We start from the raw sequence: 20,149 nt of genomic DNA, 5'->3' as shown, positions 1-20,149 counted from the left end.
GCTCACGCTTGCCGGAATACCGGACACGCTATAAGTCTCCAATCTCTCTGCCTTTAATGTCTCATTTGCCTCTCTCCAGATGATGACACACCGACAAGCTTGTGTTGGACAACCCCGAAAATAATGAAATTCCGGCGCTCTGCCACTTAAGCTTACTGTTGATATTTTGGTGATCAGAATTAGTAGGCCGCGAAGTCGTGGCAACCGACAGTAGGTCGTCAACAATAAGAACAAAATATGGAAATTCCATTCACTGTGGGAATCGGTGCAAGTAAAGCGTTCGTACTGGTTCCGATAATCGATGGTAATTAGCAGTGACGTCGACGGTGAATGTTTAAGGTATAGAGCGTATTGTGCAACACGAGAGTGGTGAAGGTATGCTTCTCTTCTGTGCTTCATCTGTGTTTGTCCACGTACTACACAGAACACACGGCGAGACGCGTTTTCTTGACGTGTTGTTGTGGGCCATTGTTCATAGCCTGCGAGAATGTTATCACGGTCACTGGCTCACACGACACATCGCATCATGGCAGAAGTGTTCGACAGTAATAAAATATACTACTTCAGGTATCGAAACCACCGTCTGATTATTAGGCCCACCGTAATGAGGGACTCCAGAATAATTTTACCACGTGGAATTTTGTGGCGTGCACCTAGCGTTTTTCCCCTTCACCCCTGTCAGAATGTGGCCGGCGCTGTCGCGATCGATCCTAAGACCTCGAGCAACGACATAGTCACTAAGATACCACGTCGGGTACAAAAGTGCTGATTTGCTGGGCGGCCGCTTGGCGTAGCGCCGTCTTGACGCTGCGGTGATTTATAGCAGTTCGGCGTCAGCGCGCCCTGCGTCACTGCTCCACAGGAAAAAAAAATTGCGATGTTTCTTTTTGAGACTGAAAGAGAGAGAAATAGAAGAAAGGAAAGGCAGGGAGGTTAACGAGACGCCCGTTCGGTTTGCTACCCTGCAGTGGGGAAGGGGAATAGGGACGAAAAGAGAGAGAGAGAGGAGATCGAAAGAAAACGTTGCACGAGGTCTCTGCAATGGCTAGAACGCCAAGTGATGATCAGAAACGCGGCAAAGATGACAGACATGCGTCCTGAGACAATTCATGGCACCGTATGTTTGGATGAAATGATCTTTGGCGAGCACAATTGTTGCAGCTGTTGATGCACAGTGAGGAAGTGCTAAATTCGTGCAGAGTTCCTGGCTCTGTAAGCTCGCTAATGAGCGAATATTTGACTGGCACGTACTGGACAACACTGGAAGGTTGTAGCGTAAATAACCTAGGAATAGAGCACTGTACAACTGAAGCATGGAGCGTACAGATGTGCCCCATGTTTTTCCGCACAGGAATCTCAGTACCTGGGCAATCGACAACAGTTTTTTCTTCAGGTACGTGCAATGAGGGCTTCAGGAATGATTTCGGACGATTATTACAGCCAAGAATCGATGGGGTTTTCCATAGGTGATAGTATGTCCATTAATGGAGACCGGATATGGTGTCATAGGTTTACGTGGGAATGCAATCAATGCACATTTCTCAGTCGATACAATCAAGCCTTGTGTTTCAATGTATGCTGATGTCAAATTGATGCCCGCTGCAAACCCGCGCGAACCTGAAGGCGAGTGACCTCAGACATCCAAAGGCAGATGTCATCTGCGTATATCGAAAGGTAGATTGTTTTAGGCAAAATTTCAGCAAGTCCTATGAGTGTCACATGGAACAACATGGGACTCAATACTCCTCCTTGAGGCATGCCGCAATAAGTGTAATATTCAGCTGTGGGGCCATCTTCTGTTTGTACAAAGAATGACCGGTGAGTTATGTAGTCGGATAACCAGCGAAGCATGCGACCACCGGTTACGATAGTCTCCAGGGAGTTAATGACGGCGTCATGTGCAACGTTGTCACACGCGCCTTTCACGTCGAGAAGCAGCGCAACTGATATGCGCTTACGGATTTTTCTCCATTTGCACAAACGTTTTCAAGCCAATAACGCTATCAATTGAGGAACGACACCGACGATAGGTTGACATGGAAGCGGGGTAGATATTGTAACGCTCGAGAAACCATTCTAGATTTGACTTGACTTGACTTGACATGCAAGGACCATCCTTTCCATCACCTTTCCGATTCAGCTAGCCAGAGCGATAGGGTGACATGCCGCCAAGTCCAACGGAGATTTTCCCGGCTTTATCAAACGTACCAGTCAACTTAACTTCCATTGCCGGGGAACTGTACCTCTATGCAATGAATTGTTGAAACTATTCAGAAGCCTTCTTCTTGCCTCTTGTCCATAGTGTCCCAGGGTAGCATAGGTGACGCCGTCAGGGCCTGGAGAGGATCATCGTTTAGAAACGGCCAGGGCAGCTTCGAGTTCTTCCATGCTTACGGGCACGTCCACTCCTAGTACCTGAGCCGCAGGGCTTATATCAACGTTCGTGTTGGTATGCTCGCCAGTCAATCTCGCACAGAATTCCTCTGCCAAACCAAGCTCAGTTTGGCCGAAATGGAGGGCCAAAGCTGCATACGGGTGTCATTGTTGCTGGGATGAAAAAACACAACAGACTGCCCTGAAGATATGTGAAAGCGGCTTGCGAGGGTCCAGTGATTCACCGAATTTCGTCCATCGCAAACTCTCTAGTTTGTCTATGCGACGCTGAACTTTTTTCTGAATCTGTCGTGCGTCTCGGAGATCACAAATTAATTTATTGTGTTTGTATCGCCTGTCTGCACGCCGTTGAAGCGCACGAAGTCTCTCAAGTTCAATGTCGAAATCCGTTCGGTTTGACGACAGCGATAACAAACACTTGTCAGCTGTCATTGCTTCTGCGATGGTGTCATCGACGTTGCCGGCGAAATCTGCCCGACACGTTTCTTCCATAAGCGACGTAAACACAGTCCAGTCAATGCTCTTCAAGACACCACGAGAGAAAGACCGACTGAGTCCAATAATCTTTCGGTTGGGGGGAATGTGATCACTACCTTGAGTCTCGATGTCACAAAACCATTTACCATGTAACGTGAAGCTCTGTGACACTAAGATCAAGTCCAGGCAGCTGCTATACGCAGGACACCGCAGATACATCGGGCTACCATTGTTCATGATGCACAGGTCAGAATCAGAGGCAAGGTACACAACATTCCTTCCTCTGAAGTTGATCTTCGTGCTTGCAAGTGCTGCGCATTGAAGTCCCCAGTGATGACCCATGCATGGGTTATCAGTTTCCTGTAATATGTATTTCAGTCTTTCACACTCAAACTGCCTTGATGGGGAGATGTAACAACCAAAAAGAGTGAAAGACACTTCGCTCTTTCTGACGTGGAGGCCTATGTATTGGTTGAAGTCATAAGGCTGAGCAGTACGTGAAACAGGTCTAATCCGCGCGGATGTAAAAGTGAACGTTGCTTCGTGGAAGAAGCAAAACCTTCGTAACCAGATAATCTACAAGGAGTTGATACGTACGGTTCGCAAATGACAAGTGTAGGAAACCGATTCTTCAAGACTAATTGGCGCCAATCCCAGATGCGGGACTTCAAGACTCTGGCATTCTATTGAAAAATCTTCGCACTTCTCACTTCAGTACGAAGATGAAGTATGGGGTTAGCCATGGTGCTTATATGAGGCTTGCAAGTACTGTATTCAGTGCATCCAGTATTTGTAAAGCACTTTGAGCTGTCGGTGTCGGCAGCTTGTTCAGTAGTATGCGAATCGTATTCATTAGTGATCGCACCATCATAACCACTCGCCGATCCTGTTAAGTTAGTACACTGGCAGGAGATGCTCGGGGTGTACTACTTCCGTCAGTGTGCAGTGATTTTGCTGGTGATTGCCGTTTCGACAACGCAGGCCAGGCTTCGGTGTCCGTATTCTTGTCGGTGCCCTTGTCATTTGTAGACCTTTCTGATGTGTGTGGCCTGGGTGGCAGTGGAGCAGGTGCCAGTGGACGTGGCACACGCGTCGCTGACGCAGAAGCCTTCCTTAAAGAACGTCGACGACGGAGCATCGCTTCCTGATTTTAACAGTGGCTTTTCGATGAGAGGGATGATCCCTTGCCATTTCTTTTCGGATAGCAATTTCTTTCTTAATTTTTGGGCAGTCCTATGATGAAGCCTCATGAGCACCGTGGCATTTTGGACATTCTTTTTGAGAAACTTAAGAAACATCCCTCATTGTACATTGAATAAAACTTTGTCCACTTGGTCCTCAACTGTTACCACGTGTAGCCTTTCCTTCCATAGCGATATTAATTATACGGACACTACAAGAGCATTTCACCCGTCGGCGTGGGCATCACCGTGACGTACTGTTTATAGTGCAAGGGCGATAACACCAATGCCACGCACCTGCGCTGTATGTGCGACTGAAGACGTGCGAGGGGAAACGGTGATGGCGGATTAATCTCGCCCGTGCTAAACGGACGGAAGCGAAGAGGAAGCGCGCTGTCTTCTGTGGCTCACAAGGAATTGAACGCTGCGAGCCACCGGGGGTGGGGAGGGACGGGGGGGGCAACGTTTTACTACGGCTGCAAGTGCGCATGTGCCGGCTACGCCCAGTCACGCAACCGTATGTTGAGAGCGATCTGCGTTGGGGCCACAGTCTAGGTGCGTCAGCGGCTCGCAGCTTTGTGTGTGCTGTGTGCTCTCGGCGCTCACTTTGCGTTGAAGCGATTGACAGCACGAAGATCACTTCGCTCACTGCTGCTGCCGCGTTTCAAGCGCCACCGTTTCCACAGCGAGTGTCCACGGTCATTCCGTGCGATCTGTGCGTGTTTGCTGTTCGCGCTGGTAACATGCTTGTTAATTTAGTTAGCGAGCGAACGTTTACAAGTTGATAGGGCGATAAAGTTACTATCCTTACATTGTATGGCTGTCTGATAATTTGCTATCGCAACTAATGCTTCTACTTTCGAGCGAAACTCTGACTTTCCTAATGACACCCCAAGCGACGCATGCTTTCTGAATTCGTACTGCCCCCACCCACGCCATTTAGGCGAGCTGCCACGAGGGGAGAGTGTTAGAGTTGTTCAATAGCTTGGCGACTGCGTTGGTTAATGTTGTGGGCCTCTTCGATTTTCCACTTCTGGCCACCCGCGGTCTGCCAGAGGTACCCAGAGCACCTCCGCTTTTCTCGGTATGCCCCGCCCATCGCGCGACGCCCTTCCGCCACGCGTTCGTTCTGCTCTGGCTGGACGATTCTGGCTAACCGCCAGCTGCCAGAACCGCTATGGACAATTTAGGTTTGATTGTTCTCTGGAATTCATCTGGCAAGCATACTACAAAATGAGGCGATGAGTGCTCGCCGTCATCTTTGAGAGGATTTGACTGGTTGCGACGTGGGCGCTTGAGGACGTTTACCTCGCTCAGCAACCAGGCTATGGTCACATTCAGATTTCGTTACTTCTAGCGCTATCTTCTTAGCTTCTAACGCAGTGTTCGACCCTGCGAGACGATTTGGTACGTACGGCGGTGAACCATTTGAAGATTTTTCTATGTTTGTGTCCCGCGAAGGCTTCTTCCCGGCTGTGAACAGCGCGCCCCGCTCTCATGCGTGCATGTTATTTGTATCCTGTTCCGCAAAACTTGCAGACGCTCATTTACATACATTATGGTGCCTTTGCGGTTGATCTTTCCCTGATGCTATCCTTTTTCACATTTCTCGCGTATATGCGGTGATATCCAGTCTTTCTTCAATTAGCTAAGGCGTGGCAGCTAGCCAGTGCTTGCTCATTCCCTACGTCGTATGTTTGGTTGGCAGCTCGAAACCAATGTATTCCAACTAGTCCTTTGATGTTAAATGTATGCACTGGTTGAGCAATTACCACACGTACATTAGCTTATTGCTCTCATGATTGCGACCAATATTGTTCTTTGTGTGAACATTTCTGCTAGTCACAGACGGCGTTTGTTGTCATGCACCAGCCGTTAATAAAGGGAAAATCAGACACCCCACCCGTTCGTTGCAATTGCTACAAAGGAAACCCATACGGGTTCCTCAAAAGAAAAGCCTCAGAGTTGAAGAAAAATTCTTCCTGGTCTGGACTCGAACCCAGGACCACCGCCTTTCCGGGGCAGCCGCTCTACCATCTTAGCTAACCAGGCGGCTAGCAGATGGCAGGGCGAAGTCAAATTTTTCGGCAACACGAAGCAAAGACAAGTGTTTTGCGTAGTAGTCCTGCGCAAACCCGCATGGTGGAGAGAAGTAAATAATAAAGGGTAAATCAGACACCCACCCTTTCGTAGCAATTTCTACAAAGGAAACCCATACGGGTTTCTCGCAAGAAAAGCCTCAGAGTTGAAGAAAAATTCGCCCTGGTCTGGCACGCATCACCAGCTCCTTCAGCAGAGGGGCAGATGAGAAGAACCATCTGCCGAAAAAAACTTTCTGAAATGGAAGCTTAAGCATGTCGGCACGAAATGTTAAGCCTATGAGACGTACCCGACATCCTGCTTTTTCGTGTCTTGTCAAATGATTACAAAACGCCAACTAATCAATTCCACCCGTGGCGGACGTGATGGCGGTAAGCAGCGATCCTCGCGCGATCGCTTTTGGGCATGCATCACTTGCGCACGATTTCACGCCTTGACATCGGACGTGTAGGCGGCCGTTTGTTGCGCTGTGCAATGTGAGGTGCCCATTGTACGTCCTGGACCGAGTCGCGCGAAATTTCGCGAAAGTGATCATATCTTCGAATGCAACTATATGTTTTCAAGCTCGCAACACATAAGTGGACCGACTACGACGACCGCACTCCGGCCTCGCTGGCCGCTGCCATGCTGGTAGCTCGTTTGCGTTTACCCCGCGGCCAGCTCTCCCGACGTTCGATGTTGCAAACTTCAGCCAGCTTCGCGTTGTCTTGCGATTCCAGCCGACGTGGCTTCCTATCAGGACCGGAACTAGTTTACTGCCCTCCGGCTACCAGCGGGCTGCCAGAACTCCGAAAATCATAGAGGGCCGCATTCAAGATCTACCGCTTCTCTTCCTCCTCTCTCTTTTCTCCCTGTCCGGAATGTTGCTCATGATCCTGAAAGCAAGTCCTGCAGCTTCTGCAATGCTTCTTGCGGGGCGAGGGCATTCTGGCGAAGCTCCCCCCAAACAAGGCATGCCCTTTGACACTGCCTTTCTCTTCTCCCAGACCCCTACCATGCGTTCTCAACCACCTCTAGGTGCGGCACGCAAGACAGCGACAGCAGCAGTGTCAAAGTCGAACGAAGAGGCAAGGAAAGGTTCGTTTTAGAACATGCGACCCGACGCAGTGATACAGTGTGGGAATCGGTGCAAGGGAAGCTGTTGCGTCCATTTCACCGTTGTGGCTGACCGCGCTTTAATGCATCATGAGACCCCCGGCGCGCTAGCTCTCTTCACTGTGCCGATAACGTCAGCGCTGGCGATAACCAACAAGCGCGCGTTGTTATTTTTCATCCCACCCTCTCGATGCCACCTCCTAATCATTACCCGCACCCGCTTGGGCGTCGCATTCACGAATGCATATACGTTTTTAATTGGAATGGCTGATAGCGCCGAGTGCAATGCCTGCGGTGTCGAAGAAACTATAGACCATCTACTGTGCTACTGCCCATCATTTGAAAATGAAAGACAAGAACTCTGCACAGCTCTCAACCAGTTAGATAGAAAACCGTTCACCTTGAACAAGATCTTGGGACCATGGCCTCGCATATCGCAGCTACAAAAGGCCACAAAAGCGCTGCTGCGATATTTGAAAGATACAGGGTTGAGTCAGCGTCTGTGATCCGGACTGAGTGACTGAACGATATCCCCGGTGGACTTTCTCTTCTTTCTTTAATCTTTCCGTCTCCGTTTCCCTTTCCCCAGTGTAGGGTAGCCAACCGGGCTCAGTCCTGGTTAACCTCCCTACCTTTCATTTATCATTTGCTCTCTCTCTCTCCTCTACGCACACCAACCACCAGGCAGAACATAGGAACGAGTCAGAGGCCAGTTGTAGAACTTTGCAGTGAAAGAAACTTCTCAGATAACCCCAGAAATGCCGAAAATGCTCTCTATAATTACCTAGTCCACCCCCCGACCACAGCACCAAAACCCGCCCGACTCCGCAACAAACATTCGCTTCAAAACGAGCTCGGCTAACCTTTTAACTGTATATTCTGTCAGCTCAGACTAACGCTCTACAGGAACGTATAAAGAAAGGCTGGAAGTTAATCGACGGCTGCACATCTAATATTCGTTCAGAGCTGCGCTAGCTAGATTCATTTGGAAAAAGCAAGTTATAGTATGCCAGTAGTGGTAACTTCAATTCTGTAATTTGCAAATTTTCACATTAAGTGCGAACTCAACAAACCCATAAAGAGTCGATAGCATTGCGCTAGGATTGGCCGTAATAGCAGACACATTAGTACTTGCCTCATAGGACCCAGGTCCCGGTATCTGCTCCAAATCTGCTCACGAATATTTTCGTCCGCTGCACCTGAGGAAGGTACTCTCCTGCAGCACATTCCCGAAACACAAATGTATGTTGCGGTATAATTTCACTTGATGTAAAAAATATTCGACAAACTGCAAACAAATAACCGTCTGTTCTGTATTTTTTTATTGTAGTCGATAACATTTTTCTAGCCATATGTCTGAACCAATCTTACGCCGCTCACAATGAAAATGCAATGTTATGTTTCAAACAAAGCAAGTTTGTTTGACAACGTAGCTGCAGCAGGTAGATCTTTCACAAGCGTTTGTTGTACTTTATATCTGTGCTCAGTTTATCATATTTTCAACGTTCCGTGTCCCCAAGTATACTTATTCGTACTTTTAAACGCAGAATGCTACTCCTAATGCTGCGGTATTGTTATATGGCTAATATACCAGTAAGCTCGTGAATTGTGTGCATTCTTATTTCTTGTAAGCCACCCAACATCGCATTCTCTGAAAAATTAAAAAGAACTTAAGTCTCTCTGTTTTCAGGTAAAGTCTGTCTTGCATTACATTGTTGCAAGCTGTAACCTAGCTACATGTCATAGTTTCAAAAGTCATAAGGTGGTAAGCTAGTTCGCCCTTCAATGTTGCACCACCAATACTAACATTTATTTATTGCGCTTGCTTCTTTCAGTATAACATAATTTTCAGTGACACATGGTATCCTAATAAAAGAACATAAGAGCTGCATCTGACATTTAATTTCTTACATTGCTCTCCTTGCGGAAAATAGGAGGTATGTCCACCCGATGAAAACGCAAATCAGCATGGTCGGCACGTTGTAAAGCATCCATGTTGCAAAGCTCAAGTCTGTACATTCTGGAAAAGTGCTGATTGAAAACAAACAGGAGCGAATATTAGACTTTCCGAAGCGTACGAACTGACATTGCGAGCTTAGTGGTTCACTTCAAGCAACCATGTTCACGAACTTATACACTTATATACATTCACTCACCTCCAGCTGGAATATTTCTGAAGGTGTGAGAATAGCAGCTTTCGCGGCGGAATCGAGCACAAATTTAATAGCGCCAGGAACGAGTAAACACAAATCGAATGTCGAGAACATCTTTAATAGCTTTCGAATAATGAACAGCAACTGAATGAATCATGTAAAACGAGCTTCACATCCTAGTCACTATTCACAAAGTTAGCGAGTTTCAATCATTACATAACAGGTTATGAAGTATTCTTTATTAAAAACGCAAATGGAGTGATAGCAACAAAAGAGCAGTGTATTGGCATACTCTGAACTGATTGGAATGTGCTAATGACTGTCGTTTAGTCAGAAATGCATGGCTGCTCCACTACGAAACTCCTCTGTTGTGGCCGCAAACATGAGATTTATTGCGCTTTTTCTCAAATTTCTCACTCCATTGCTCTGAGCTGGTGACTTGCAATATGGGAAAACTATTGGAAAAATATTCATATTCACGAATAGCGCCGGTATTCTATTTGAAGAAGGAGCCAACTAAAGCAATAATATAATAGTTATCTGAAATTTTCGCTCACCCCGCATATATTTTTTCTTCGCCTGGATTATCGAACAGCAATATCACTACTTCTCTGAAGTCGTCCCACTGCATCCAAACCTTTCTCAAAGAGTGAGCACGCTTTGGCCAGCTGCACAGGCCTTCTTGTATCGTCGTATCGTCCATTACATTTAGGGCACTGTGAGGCAACCAGAGTTCCAATACTGTGGTGGTTATCTCGATAACGTTGATGTCTTATGGCCTTGCTTTTACTCCGAAACATTCCTCGAAGCTTCCCTGTTGAAAATACTTTGTTGCCTTGGCCGCACTGCCGTTTGGAGCTTCTTTACAAGCTACTCTGTACTCTCTAGGCTCTTCCAGGAGACCTTCGTTTCACGTGTCAAAGCCATCATGGAGTTAGTTATGAGGCACCGGGCTAGGTAATAAAAATATCTACTCCCTTTCTTCCTGAAGTGAGGAGCAACTAAAAAAATGTGCTTTAGTTGAGGAGTTTGACTCTACATCTGCCAATGGAGCTGCCACGAGTTTTGATGGCCGCTACGCGGACGTAGTGAAGGACAACCAATGTAATGTACGAAACATTAGTATCCCCATTTCCTCTTACTTGCACCACGAGCAATTCGAACAAGGAAGGGCTGTTCCAGATGTTACTCACTCATCCATGAGACCCTTAAGTATAAGGTTGGACCCCGTGCCAATGAGAGATCCGGTTCCTCCAATATTCGCAGCGTATGCCACAGAAAGAAGCATTGTCGTGCGGAGTATCTTCTGCCGAGAGGCCTCCCTAGAAACATGATAAAAGTTGAGTTTAATGCCAGCGGAGCGATAAGAACACGTACTACGTTAAAATAAAAATTAAATTCTGAAGTTTTACGTGTCAAAACATCGACATGATTATGAAGCATCCAGTAGTGGAGGACTCCGGATTAAGTATGACCACCTGGGGTTCTTTAACGCGCAAACAACGCACACTATAAGGGCGTTCTTGCATTTCACCCACATCGAAATTCGTCCCCTGTGGCCGGGATTCAATCCCGTGCCCTCGTGCTTTGCAGCGCAACGTCAAATCCACTACGCCACCAAGGTGGGTGTGTGTCGAGTGTGAGAAATTGTTTCGGGCTAGGAAAGTCGTAAATGATTCTGACACAATATGCGTTGGTGCGTGCGTGTTCTTTCTTTGTGGTTGGCTATCTGCTATTGCAGTGAACAAGTCAGAGCTATGTCCTTGTGCCCAGAGAACGTGACCATGTAAAGACGTGTTTTTGTGAAATGTACGTCTCTTTTTGCAAATTGATGTTGCTTTGCTGATTTTCGTCAGCTGTTTCATGAGCCTCAAGGAAACGGTGTATATGTGCACTTCTGTAAAATCTGATGATGAGGCATCATCAGTGGCACCGTGCATGGCCTGGAGCTCAAGCAAGGTAATGTCATTGACATCCACTGTATATTCCTTATTTACTTGCAGAGAAAGATCCATAGGAGTGATCCATGCCGTGCGTCTGCTGTCACGTTTACAAAACACAGGGGTCCAAGAGAGCATCAATGTGCATGGCAGCTTCGGTTTAGGCTTCTTCTTGCAGCCGAGCAATTGCTTGTTTGTTACGCAAGTGTACTTCCAAGGCGCCAATTGATACACTTTAGGTATCTTAAGCGATGTTTTGCGAAAATAATCGTACAATCCCGCACCAACCAACTCATGTTACCTCTTTAATTCGCATGGTCGTTCACGTTGGCTTACCCATTCCGCTATGGTATTCAGTCGGACCACGTGTTTTTGAAGAGTGCACAAAGCGGTCCGTCCGTCCGTCTGTCTGTCTCAAACCGTTTTCCCGCTTACATGGGTTCCTGTGCCATCCATGGTTGAATGGGTAGTCCATCGAAGTTCTAAATTGAGTAAACAGGGTTCGAAACCAACTGTTAGACCAACATGGGTCACTGAGTATGTGGCCTTGTGTTCAGATGTGCCACTCTTCAACTAACCTCTTTCGCACCGACATGTGCCAATTTAGATCGGGGACTGGTTATGAACCACTGTTACGTGGAACTATTTCATGCCTACTTGGAGCACGGCGTATGTGCCACTCGGTCCATGCTGTTCTTCAATGGTTCTCTATGATGCCAAGTTGCGTCACAAGGTATGTGCCAGTAATTGTGCCGCTCTTCAATGAACGTCTTTCACGTGAACCTGGGTAAATTGGCATGCGCCACTGGGAATGTGCCGATCCACAGACGGAAAGATATACTTTAAATTTCTCCGATGTTGAGCAGTATTAAACCCACGTCACAGGTGTTCCTCAAGGACAGGCTTGTGGCACTTTATCAGGCTGTTTCGAAAATGCGCTGGGTATGTGCCGCTTTTCAATGAACCTCTTTCGCGCCAACACTTTAGCGAGCTGTGCCATGAATTCAATGGATACGTGCCGTCCTTCAATGAACCCCTTGGTAAATTGGGTCATCGAGTACGCGCCGCTGGGTCTGCCGCAAGACAAGAAACAATTCTCAGTGGCCGCAGGCACCGGTGCGCCACACTTCTCGTCTTGGAGGCCACGCGCGAACTTCTCGGCAGTGCCACTAGAATTTAGTGCCGGAAACTTGGCAGCTGGTGCGGAAGAAGTGTGTACTTGTGGCTTTCCTTTTGTTTAAAGCATGTTGTAATACAGCACCCGCGAGCGGGGATATGCATCACGCTCTTCGATTGGACTATCGCCATCTTCTTATGATACAGAAAATCAATTTTGTGTGACAATATGTTGATCTGTTAGGCCACGATGCCTCCTGATTCACATGGCCACACGTCTTTTAGTTGGGCAAAGAGCAGACGCAATACCATGCTCACCAGGTTTTCATAAGCCGCATTTATAGCGAGCTGTCCCTTTTGACGTGACTGCTGACTGGTGAATATGATGCACCGGGCATCACTACACATCACTACACATGTCCTTGTAGAGAGCAGGGATTACAGTAAACAGCTCGAAGTTTGGGCCGCTTGGGCCGCCGGATACGCCCATCGTAGCAGATGTTTTTTTTTTTCAGCTCGTTAGACGGGCCTCCAAACTTGACCAAACAAGTACTACTTGCCCCTATTTTACGCACGGCAATTACCGTTGGGGTTGGGGACATAAGTTCTTGCATTCTTCTGTCTACTACACAACGCTGAATTTTAGGACCAGAAGGTAAATATATTTCCGCGGAAAACTGGTTTCCGACATGCAAGGAGATCAATGAAATATCGTGTATCCTCAAGTAAAGCAAGGTGTACAGTAATTCTGTATGATGCAAGATGCAAAACGAAGCTTTCGTATTTCTTTGTGCCTATCTCGTATTGTATCATTCGTATGGGAACAGGTGTAAGGTGAAAACACATAATCGGTCTTTTGGCACCTTAAGCGAAAGCTCGGGAAGTTGTGTACGGTAATGTGCGGTACTCGTTTGAATTGGGCTAGCCTCCACCTTTTTCGCAAGCAGTGGCGACTGGTAACCGAACTTTAATGCCACTGATTTGCCTTTTGAGATGAGACCAACAAGTGGAGTATGGCACTCCATACGCCGCTCTTCCTCGGCATCTTGGAAACAGTCTGCGAAGTGAAAGTGCTGCCACTCGTCAGCGAACAACTGTCCATGGACTGTTGAGATTCTGGTGGTCCACTCGTCTCAAGCTGGGGCGACTCCTCGTTGTTGAGTGGTGCCATGACCGGTGCCGACCTTTGGGCTTCGGCGTTTGTTCTTATCGTCAGCGTTGATCCTGGTACACCGCTTACTACCTTCGTAGAAAGCCCTATAGTGCATCTGGATGGGACTCGGCTGAGGCTGAGCCACCAGGTCTAGCCGCAGAGCCTTTCCATGAGACATCATTATCTGGCGAAGTATCTTCCATCTTTCGGGTGCTCAAGTCTTCGGGTGATGCAGTGGCCAAGATGACGCACTTAGAAGTGTTGTGCGCCCTGTATTGACTAACTAAATTGGCTTAAACAGACCAGAGGTTTTCGTAGCAACTGCTACTTATTTGGGACCTTCGGAAGGGAAGTTGGACGAGGGTATGCAGCCGCCACAGTATCGCTCCGAGCGACCCGCCGAACTCAGCTCTCCATTGTCAAATAAATTATACTGTTTACAGTAAAGATTTCGAGCAATTTTTTTTAATTAAGTTGTCAACGTACTTTAAAAGCATACATTAAATTTTATGCAACGTATTGAGTTTTCATTTACTCGCCGTGTTCTACGAGGCGCGTGCAGCTCCCACCTTTAAAACCTGAGATGGCACAAATCTATACTGTTGAAAGAACGTGTAATCTGCATAGTCACTGAAATGTTCGGCGGTAAACTGCAACTACTGATTTTATTTCTGGAGCAGTAAGACAGACATTTAAAAGCACGTTCTGTTGCAGTGGCGTCAGGAATACCAGCTATATTTACCCACTGCTGCTTCCTGTGGTTTACTGGTTAAAGCTACGTACGCGCACGTTTTTTTCTTCTTTTAAATCCGGAACTTGGGAATCTAAAGATGTGCAATTTTTACAGCGAAGCTGTATATGGCATGGATTCCGGGATTCTTTCCCGTCCGTCGACAGAAAACTATCGTTATCAATGGCTCATACCCCGTAATCACTCGTACCCCCACATAAGCAAGCAAAAATGCAATGACTCGTAGTACCGTCAGACACAGGTTACAAGCACTTGGGAAAGTAAAGCGAACAGTGCTCACATTCTTTGAAACCGCGCATGCAACTTATAGAGCAGCATGTCGAAAGCTATAACGACCAATGGCCCATGCCCCCGTAATCACTCGTACCCCCACATAAGCAAGCAAAAATGCAATGACTCGTAGTACCGTTAGGCACAGGTTACGAGCACTTGGGAAAGTAAAGCGAACAGTGCTCACATTCTTTGAAACCGCGCATGCAACTTACAGAACAGCATGTCGAAAGCTATAACGATCAATGGCCCATACCCCCGTAAGGCAGAGGCTAAAAGCACTCAGCAAAATGAAGCGAACAGTGCATACATTCTTTGGATTGACGCATACAACATACAGAACACCATACGTGTCAATAAAAACCAAGTTCAACACAAGTATCCGAACCGCATAATTGGTGATAAGGCGTTCGTGATAGCAATGCGAAGCCCATAGCGCTCCCCGCATACGTTTCCCGGTAAAGACTACTGCTGCGCTAGCGGCCGCGGTGACACCAGCTTGAGACGTGGGGTGTGACGTCCCTTGCCTTTCGTATGTAAAATTACAAGCCTAGCAACTGATTCCAATGTTGTTGCAGCACCGCTATGGGCGACGGCGTGCTGTTAAAATTACTATTACTCCCATTACTCTAAAGCCATGAGGCATTGCATAACTCCTTCAGTAGTTGCAGTGGTGGTTTTCTTTCAGCTTCGCTGGACATCCATTATAGCGGCGCGGGATCGCCAGTTTTCTTTTTTCTTTCATTTTTCACGTGCTTTGCATTCTATACTTGCCTGGGATAGGTGTGTTGCTTATTACCATATTTTCACAAAGAACGACGCGAAAATCGGTGTACCCGAGAAAATAAGTGCACTTGCCAAAAATAGGAATCCAAATGATTTATTTTTGCAACTTTCATGGTTTCCTAGAAATTGAAAAATAATTAATTGGAGCCTTTTTCATGGCAAGTACACGAATTTTATCCGTATCATCGATGTTTGTGTCGTCATTTGTGAGAGAATGGTCATAAGCAACGTTTCGATTCCCATTTATACCTAGAACGCGAAGTAATTGACGGAAGCTCAGCACTGTCGACTCCCCTGATACGTAAAGCGTTCCGCAAGTTCATTTGTTTCAGACGCATGAAAGATGATTATTGACGAAGCCAAAACTATGGCTCACCGAATTGAAATACTCGAATGTACATACCTGCAGACTAGGAATTCAAAACATTATTCTTGAATTTAGGTCAAACCTTACTCGGAATCCGCAGCCAGCGAAGAATCCTCGCCACCTGCCTTCTCGCCATCTTTGTAAACTGGCTGTCGTCGACTGGTGAGAGTTTCAAGATCAGAACCTGCGACGCACGAGCGACCCGGGATTGTAGGCTTTAATGACAGAAAGATACAGTGCTCGAATGAAATTGGTAAAAGTGGCAACCAGGAATTATACACAAGCTTTTCTATCGACAGTAATTATAGCATGGTACAGTTCACATGCATTCACTATTAGGAAGCTAAATATTCACATGCTTCATTTCGGCATATTTGTGACGCTCCCCGTTGACGTAGAAACAGCGATGGTGAATGTAAAAAAAGGTTATGGAGAAGTTTGCCTAACGATAACACTTTCATCAGCCTCCCTTAGCTTCCTTCTCCTGTAAAGCACGCGTGTGAATTGGGCACGCAATGTCATGCTTCGTGGTTTCCTTAAGGGTGTTGAAGTATTGAGGTTATTTGGACGTGCATTCGTATTCGCAGTGTTGTCTGCTATTATTATTGTGTTTCGATACCCCGACATTTGATGATTGGATACATTTATCGCTGAAAGGCCCGGTTAAATGTACATAGACATCATATGAGACATGCACCGTGTGATGCACGGGGATATATGAGCATTTATGCGGAATACACATGTGTTCATATGAGATTATCTTATGTTGGGATGATTGGGTATGGCTCACCTTCAAACGTAACAACTGAAGTTTGTAGGACGCTGCTCAAATGCTCGCAAAAGAACACGTTGGCCTGTTACACATCGTCACACCCTTCTCGATTTTCTCAAGAGCCAGCAAACTAATTGTAGTTCCTCATCATGACAGTTTTATTCTAGCTTTATGCTATTAATTGCAGTCAGAAGCCCACACTTGTTTACTCAATAACTTATACGGTTTCTTTTAGGCTCAGCAGGGGGGATCACCCGTAGTGTGACGTAAGCAAGACAATTGTTGGTGGCACACTACTTGCTTTCTACGTCCTTGGAAGGCGATTTAGTCGGGGTGTGCATCTGGTCTACGACAGCCATGACTATGGGTGCCATGATGGACGTCGAGGCAGTGTTCGGAATCCACATGGATAATGACATGGTGACTAGCATAAATCCAAGTAGCAGTCTGCAAAAAAAAAGGCAAACTACATAAAACACAGACCAAGGTAACTATGGTGATAGCACACTTTTACAGAAGTAAAAATTTATCACTATATTTTGTACGCGGTACGTAAATATGCAGAAAAAGGTTACAGCTGTGACCAGTTTGGTAACCTTCAATAATGCAGTCATGACGTTTTCGTGAATGTGGTCATCAACCGCGAATTATTTTCTCGGTCATTGCCGTCCTTCTTGCAATACTTCAGATATGGGGTTCTTAAAGAGATATAGCGAAAGTATACTATGCTGCATAATTTTTGTTTTCACTGTTGTTATGAAGGGCACGCTTTTCGTGTAATGAATTAAAAGTTAAGAGATTATGTTTTCCCATTCATCCTCCAAGCCCAAATAAACAAGAGAACCCATTTTGCCTCGACTGTAGTATAGTGATATTAAAGTGCAATGGTAAGAAATGTTATTAAAATTAAAACTGAAGATAATCTTAAGCCCTTTGCTTAACATGGCTTTTGTATTCATATTTACCAAAAGAAGTCGTCGCGTTTCGCCCATAATTATATGTTTGACGGCAGTAACATGGCCTTTCTTTCTGGCGCATTTGTACCTGATATTACTCGTTCCTATGACGAGTAAAGACCTGAGGGCTATCCTCTTGTGCAGATTGCAGGTTTCCACCGCTCCGGCCATGACTAGTGAACACAGCAATATCATTCCGAGGTCCTGCGTGACGAGGCATGCAAAAAGGGGCGAGGATCATGATCGCATCAGAACAAAAAAAAATTTACATTCACATAACAAGCAGCTTTGGAGTCCGAACAATGTATTATTTATCATCTTTAAAGAGCATAAAATAAATACTAATATGCAGCATACCTAAAACACAAGCGAAATATATGTGGCATTGAGATTATCACCGATCTTATTCCAGGTGCTAGCTCATCATACCTGGCGGCTCTTTTCAAGTTACCCTATTCCTCACGATTAGTACAAAAGACTAGGCATGTGAGGCTTTCCGATGCGGATGTCTCTCTGATGTCGACAACGAAGGTTCCAGAGTAAAACTACAGAGACAGAGCGCTCTTCACCTTGAGTAAGCATTTGCTAGCACTGATCAATATTTACGTTATCAAACTTGATTCATTTTTTTATGCACAGGCGCGGCCACTGTTAGAGGTAACACGGCGAGCGTGGCAGCGCTCCACGGACCACCAAGCGGGCGCCGCGAGAAGAATTGCGGCGCAAGCACAATCAGCGCCAGAGGCGGAGTTGGCTGCACGCCGTCTGCTACGGTGCCTCCCACTTTGCCACACGCGCTCTGGTACAAAAGACTGTAGCCATGATGCTCGAAAGGAAGGAGACCTTCTTCTAAGCTTCATCTGCAGCAGTGGTCTGGGCTTCTTCGTGTTCACCATATAATAAATGTGAAGCATAGCTTTATAAACATCCCTTGTTTGTAGTGTGATTTCTTACTTCCTTAGTTAGCGAATTCTGTAATCGACCCTCTGTGACAATAGGGACTTTTTTAAAAGTAAAAGTCGCAGTTAAGAATTTTAGGCGTACAGCATGCCTGCGTGCTTTAATAACTGATTTAGAATACTACCTGTTGACGCACTATTGCTACAGGGTTTGTGTACTCCAAAGCGCGCGCAATCTAGGTTTCGCTGCTCGCGGCGAAGTGCGAGGAAACGTAGCAGAGGACACGCAGCTAACTCCGCCTCTGGCGCTGAGTGCACTTGCGTCGCATTACTTCGCGCGGCGCCCCTCGTGGCGCTCCGCGAAGCGCGGCCACCCACTCCGTGTGACCTCTAACAGTGGCCGCGCCTGTACTTTTACAATGAGTGAACTGCGAAAGATGAAAAGCTTTTTATAATCTTTACAGAGAAGTGAACATGCATTGGTGAAAGGGGAAAGAAATGTTGAAAGCGTACAGTACAACGCACACACAATACAACGCGCGCGCGCACACACACACACACACACACACACACACACACACACACACACACACACACACACACACACACACACACACACACACACACACACACACACACACACACACACACACACACACACACACACACACACACACACACACACACACACGCACACGCACACACACATTATACGACGCATTTACTGAAGCAAGGTGGTTTTGCCTCAGCGACATGGTGCCACGGTGACAGCCTTCAAGCCTCATTGGGAGGAAGCTTCGTTCCCGATTCTAATCGACCGGCACAGGCACGTGGAGAGCATCTTTCCTATATGTTCATCTCCTCATCACTTTAGCCACTGCAACGGCAATCAAGGCGACATCGGTGACGTCAGCGCACGTGGATGGGGCTGCCCCTATAAAGCCAGCTACGGGACCATACATCGGCAGTGGGCATCGCAGCAGCGCACAAGACATTATGCTGAAAAAAATCCAACCTGCTTGGCGGTGCAGTTTAGTAATCTTCTGCCTGATAACCGATATCGAAGTGATAACCCTTTTTTGCTGCTTGGGCCAAGTCCACTGCATATATATTGCATTTTGAATTGTGTCTCTTGGCTTGTGGTGATGTTGGAGCGAATGCGAGACCCACTGAGAAATAACGTCTACAGAAAATATTAGATGGCCAGAACAACATATCATTTATCATGAAGGAAATTAAATAATCTCAAGCAGCTGTTGAAGAGCAAGTCACGTCCCCAACGAAAAGAACCGATGCTACGGAGCGACAGCTAAGCAGCTTAACGGCCTTGGACGAGAAAAGCTTCTGCTATGGAAGCAGCCGTGTTTACTTTTGACAGAAAACTAACAGCATTAGTGAATAAGGTGGACGAATTTTGCAACAGAAGCAGCCGGAAACTCTTGATTGTCTATGGCATAAAAGAAACTGCTTCTGAGACTACCGAAACACCAGAGAGAAAAGTGAAAGTAGAGGTATTTGAGAAGAATTTTGGAATAACTTTAGCGGGATTGAAAGCAGGATTGCGGGATTAGCGGGATCGAAACCTGTCTTGTCATCATAAGATTTTTTGACTACCGGTAAACAACAATGGTGCTAAAGAACTGTTATAAAATAAAATATAGCGACCTTTCAGTGTTTGAAGATTTCTCGAAAAGAGCACGGGAAATTCGGAGGCACCTATGGATAAGCGCTAGCGCAGA

The 20,149-nt window shown here is 46.4% G+C and overlaps 2 protein-coding genes across 2 annotated transcripts in view; both read right to left on the bottom strand.

The window, feature by feature from the left end:
• Positions 1-15,961, bottom strand: part of LOC126543028 (solute carrier family 13 member 2-like) — a 35,894-nt gene extending 19,933 nt beyond the window's left edge. The window contains exons 1-4 of the mRNA XM_055061256.2: positions 15,871-15,961; positions 10,594-10,722; positions 9,159-9,278; positions 8,383-8,463 (exon numbers count right to left, since the gene is read on the bottom strand). Coding sequence (XP_054917231.2) covers positions 8,383-8,463; positions 9,159-9,278; positions 10,594-10,688 — 296 coding nt within the window. The 5' untranslated portion in view covers positions 10,689-10,722; positions 15,871-15,961. The remainder of the gene's footprint in view (positions 1-8,382; positions 8,464-9,158; positions 9,279-10,593; positions 10,723-15,870) is intronic.
• Positions 15,962-16,798: 837 nt separating this feature from the next.
• LOC140216740 (Na(+)/citrate cotransporter-like) overlaps positions 16,799-20,149 on the bottom strand; it is a 31,844-nt gene continuing 28,493 nt past the window's right edge. The window contains exons 4-5 of the mRNA XM_072287238.1: positions 17,600-17,715; positions 16,799-17,002 (exon numbers count right to left, since the gene is read on the bottom strand). Of these exons, the coding sequence (XP_072143339.1) occupies positions 16,849-17,002; positions 17,600-17,715 (270 nt within the window). The 3' untranslated portion in view covers positions 16,799-16,848. The remainder of the gene's footprint in view (positions 17,003-17,599; positions 17,716-20,149) is intronic.

The sequence above is a fragment of the Dermacentor andersoni genome, chromosome 3 (assembly GCF_023375885.2).
Source record: "Dermacentor andersoni chromosome 3, qqDerAnde1_hic_scaffold, whole genome shotgun sequence".
Taxonomy (NCBI): domain Eukaryota; kingdom Metazoa; phylum Arthropoda; class Arachnida; order Ixodida; family Ixodidae; genus Dermacentor; species Dermacentor andersoni.
The sequence above is the reverse complement of the archived record's forward strand: the minus strand, read 5'-3'. Positions and strand labels throughout refer to the sequence as shown.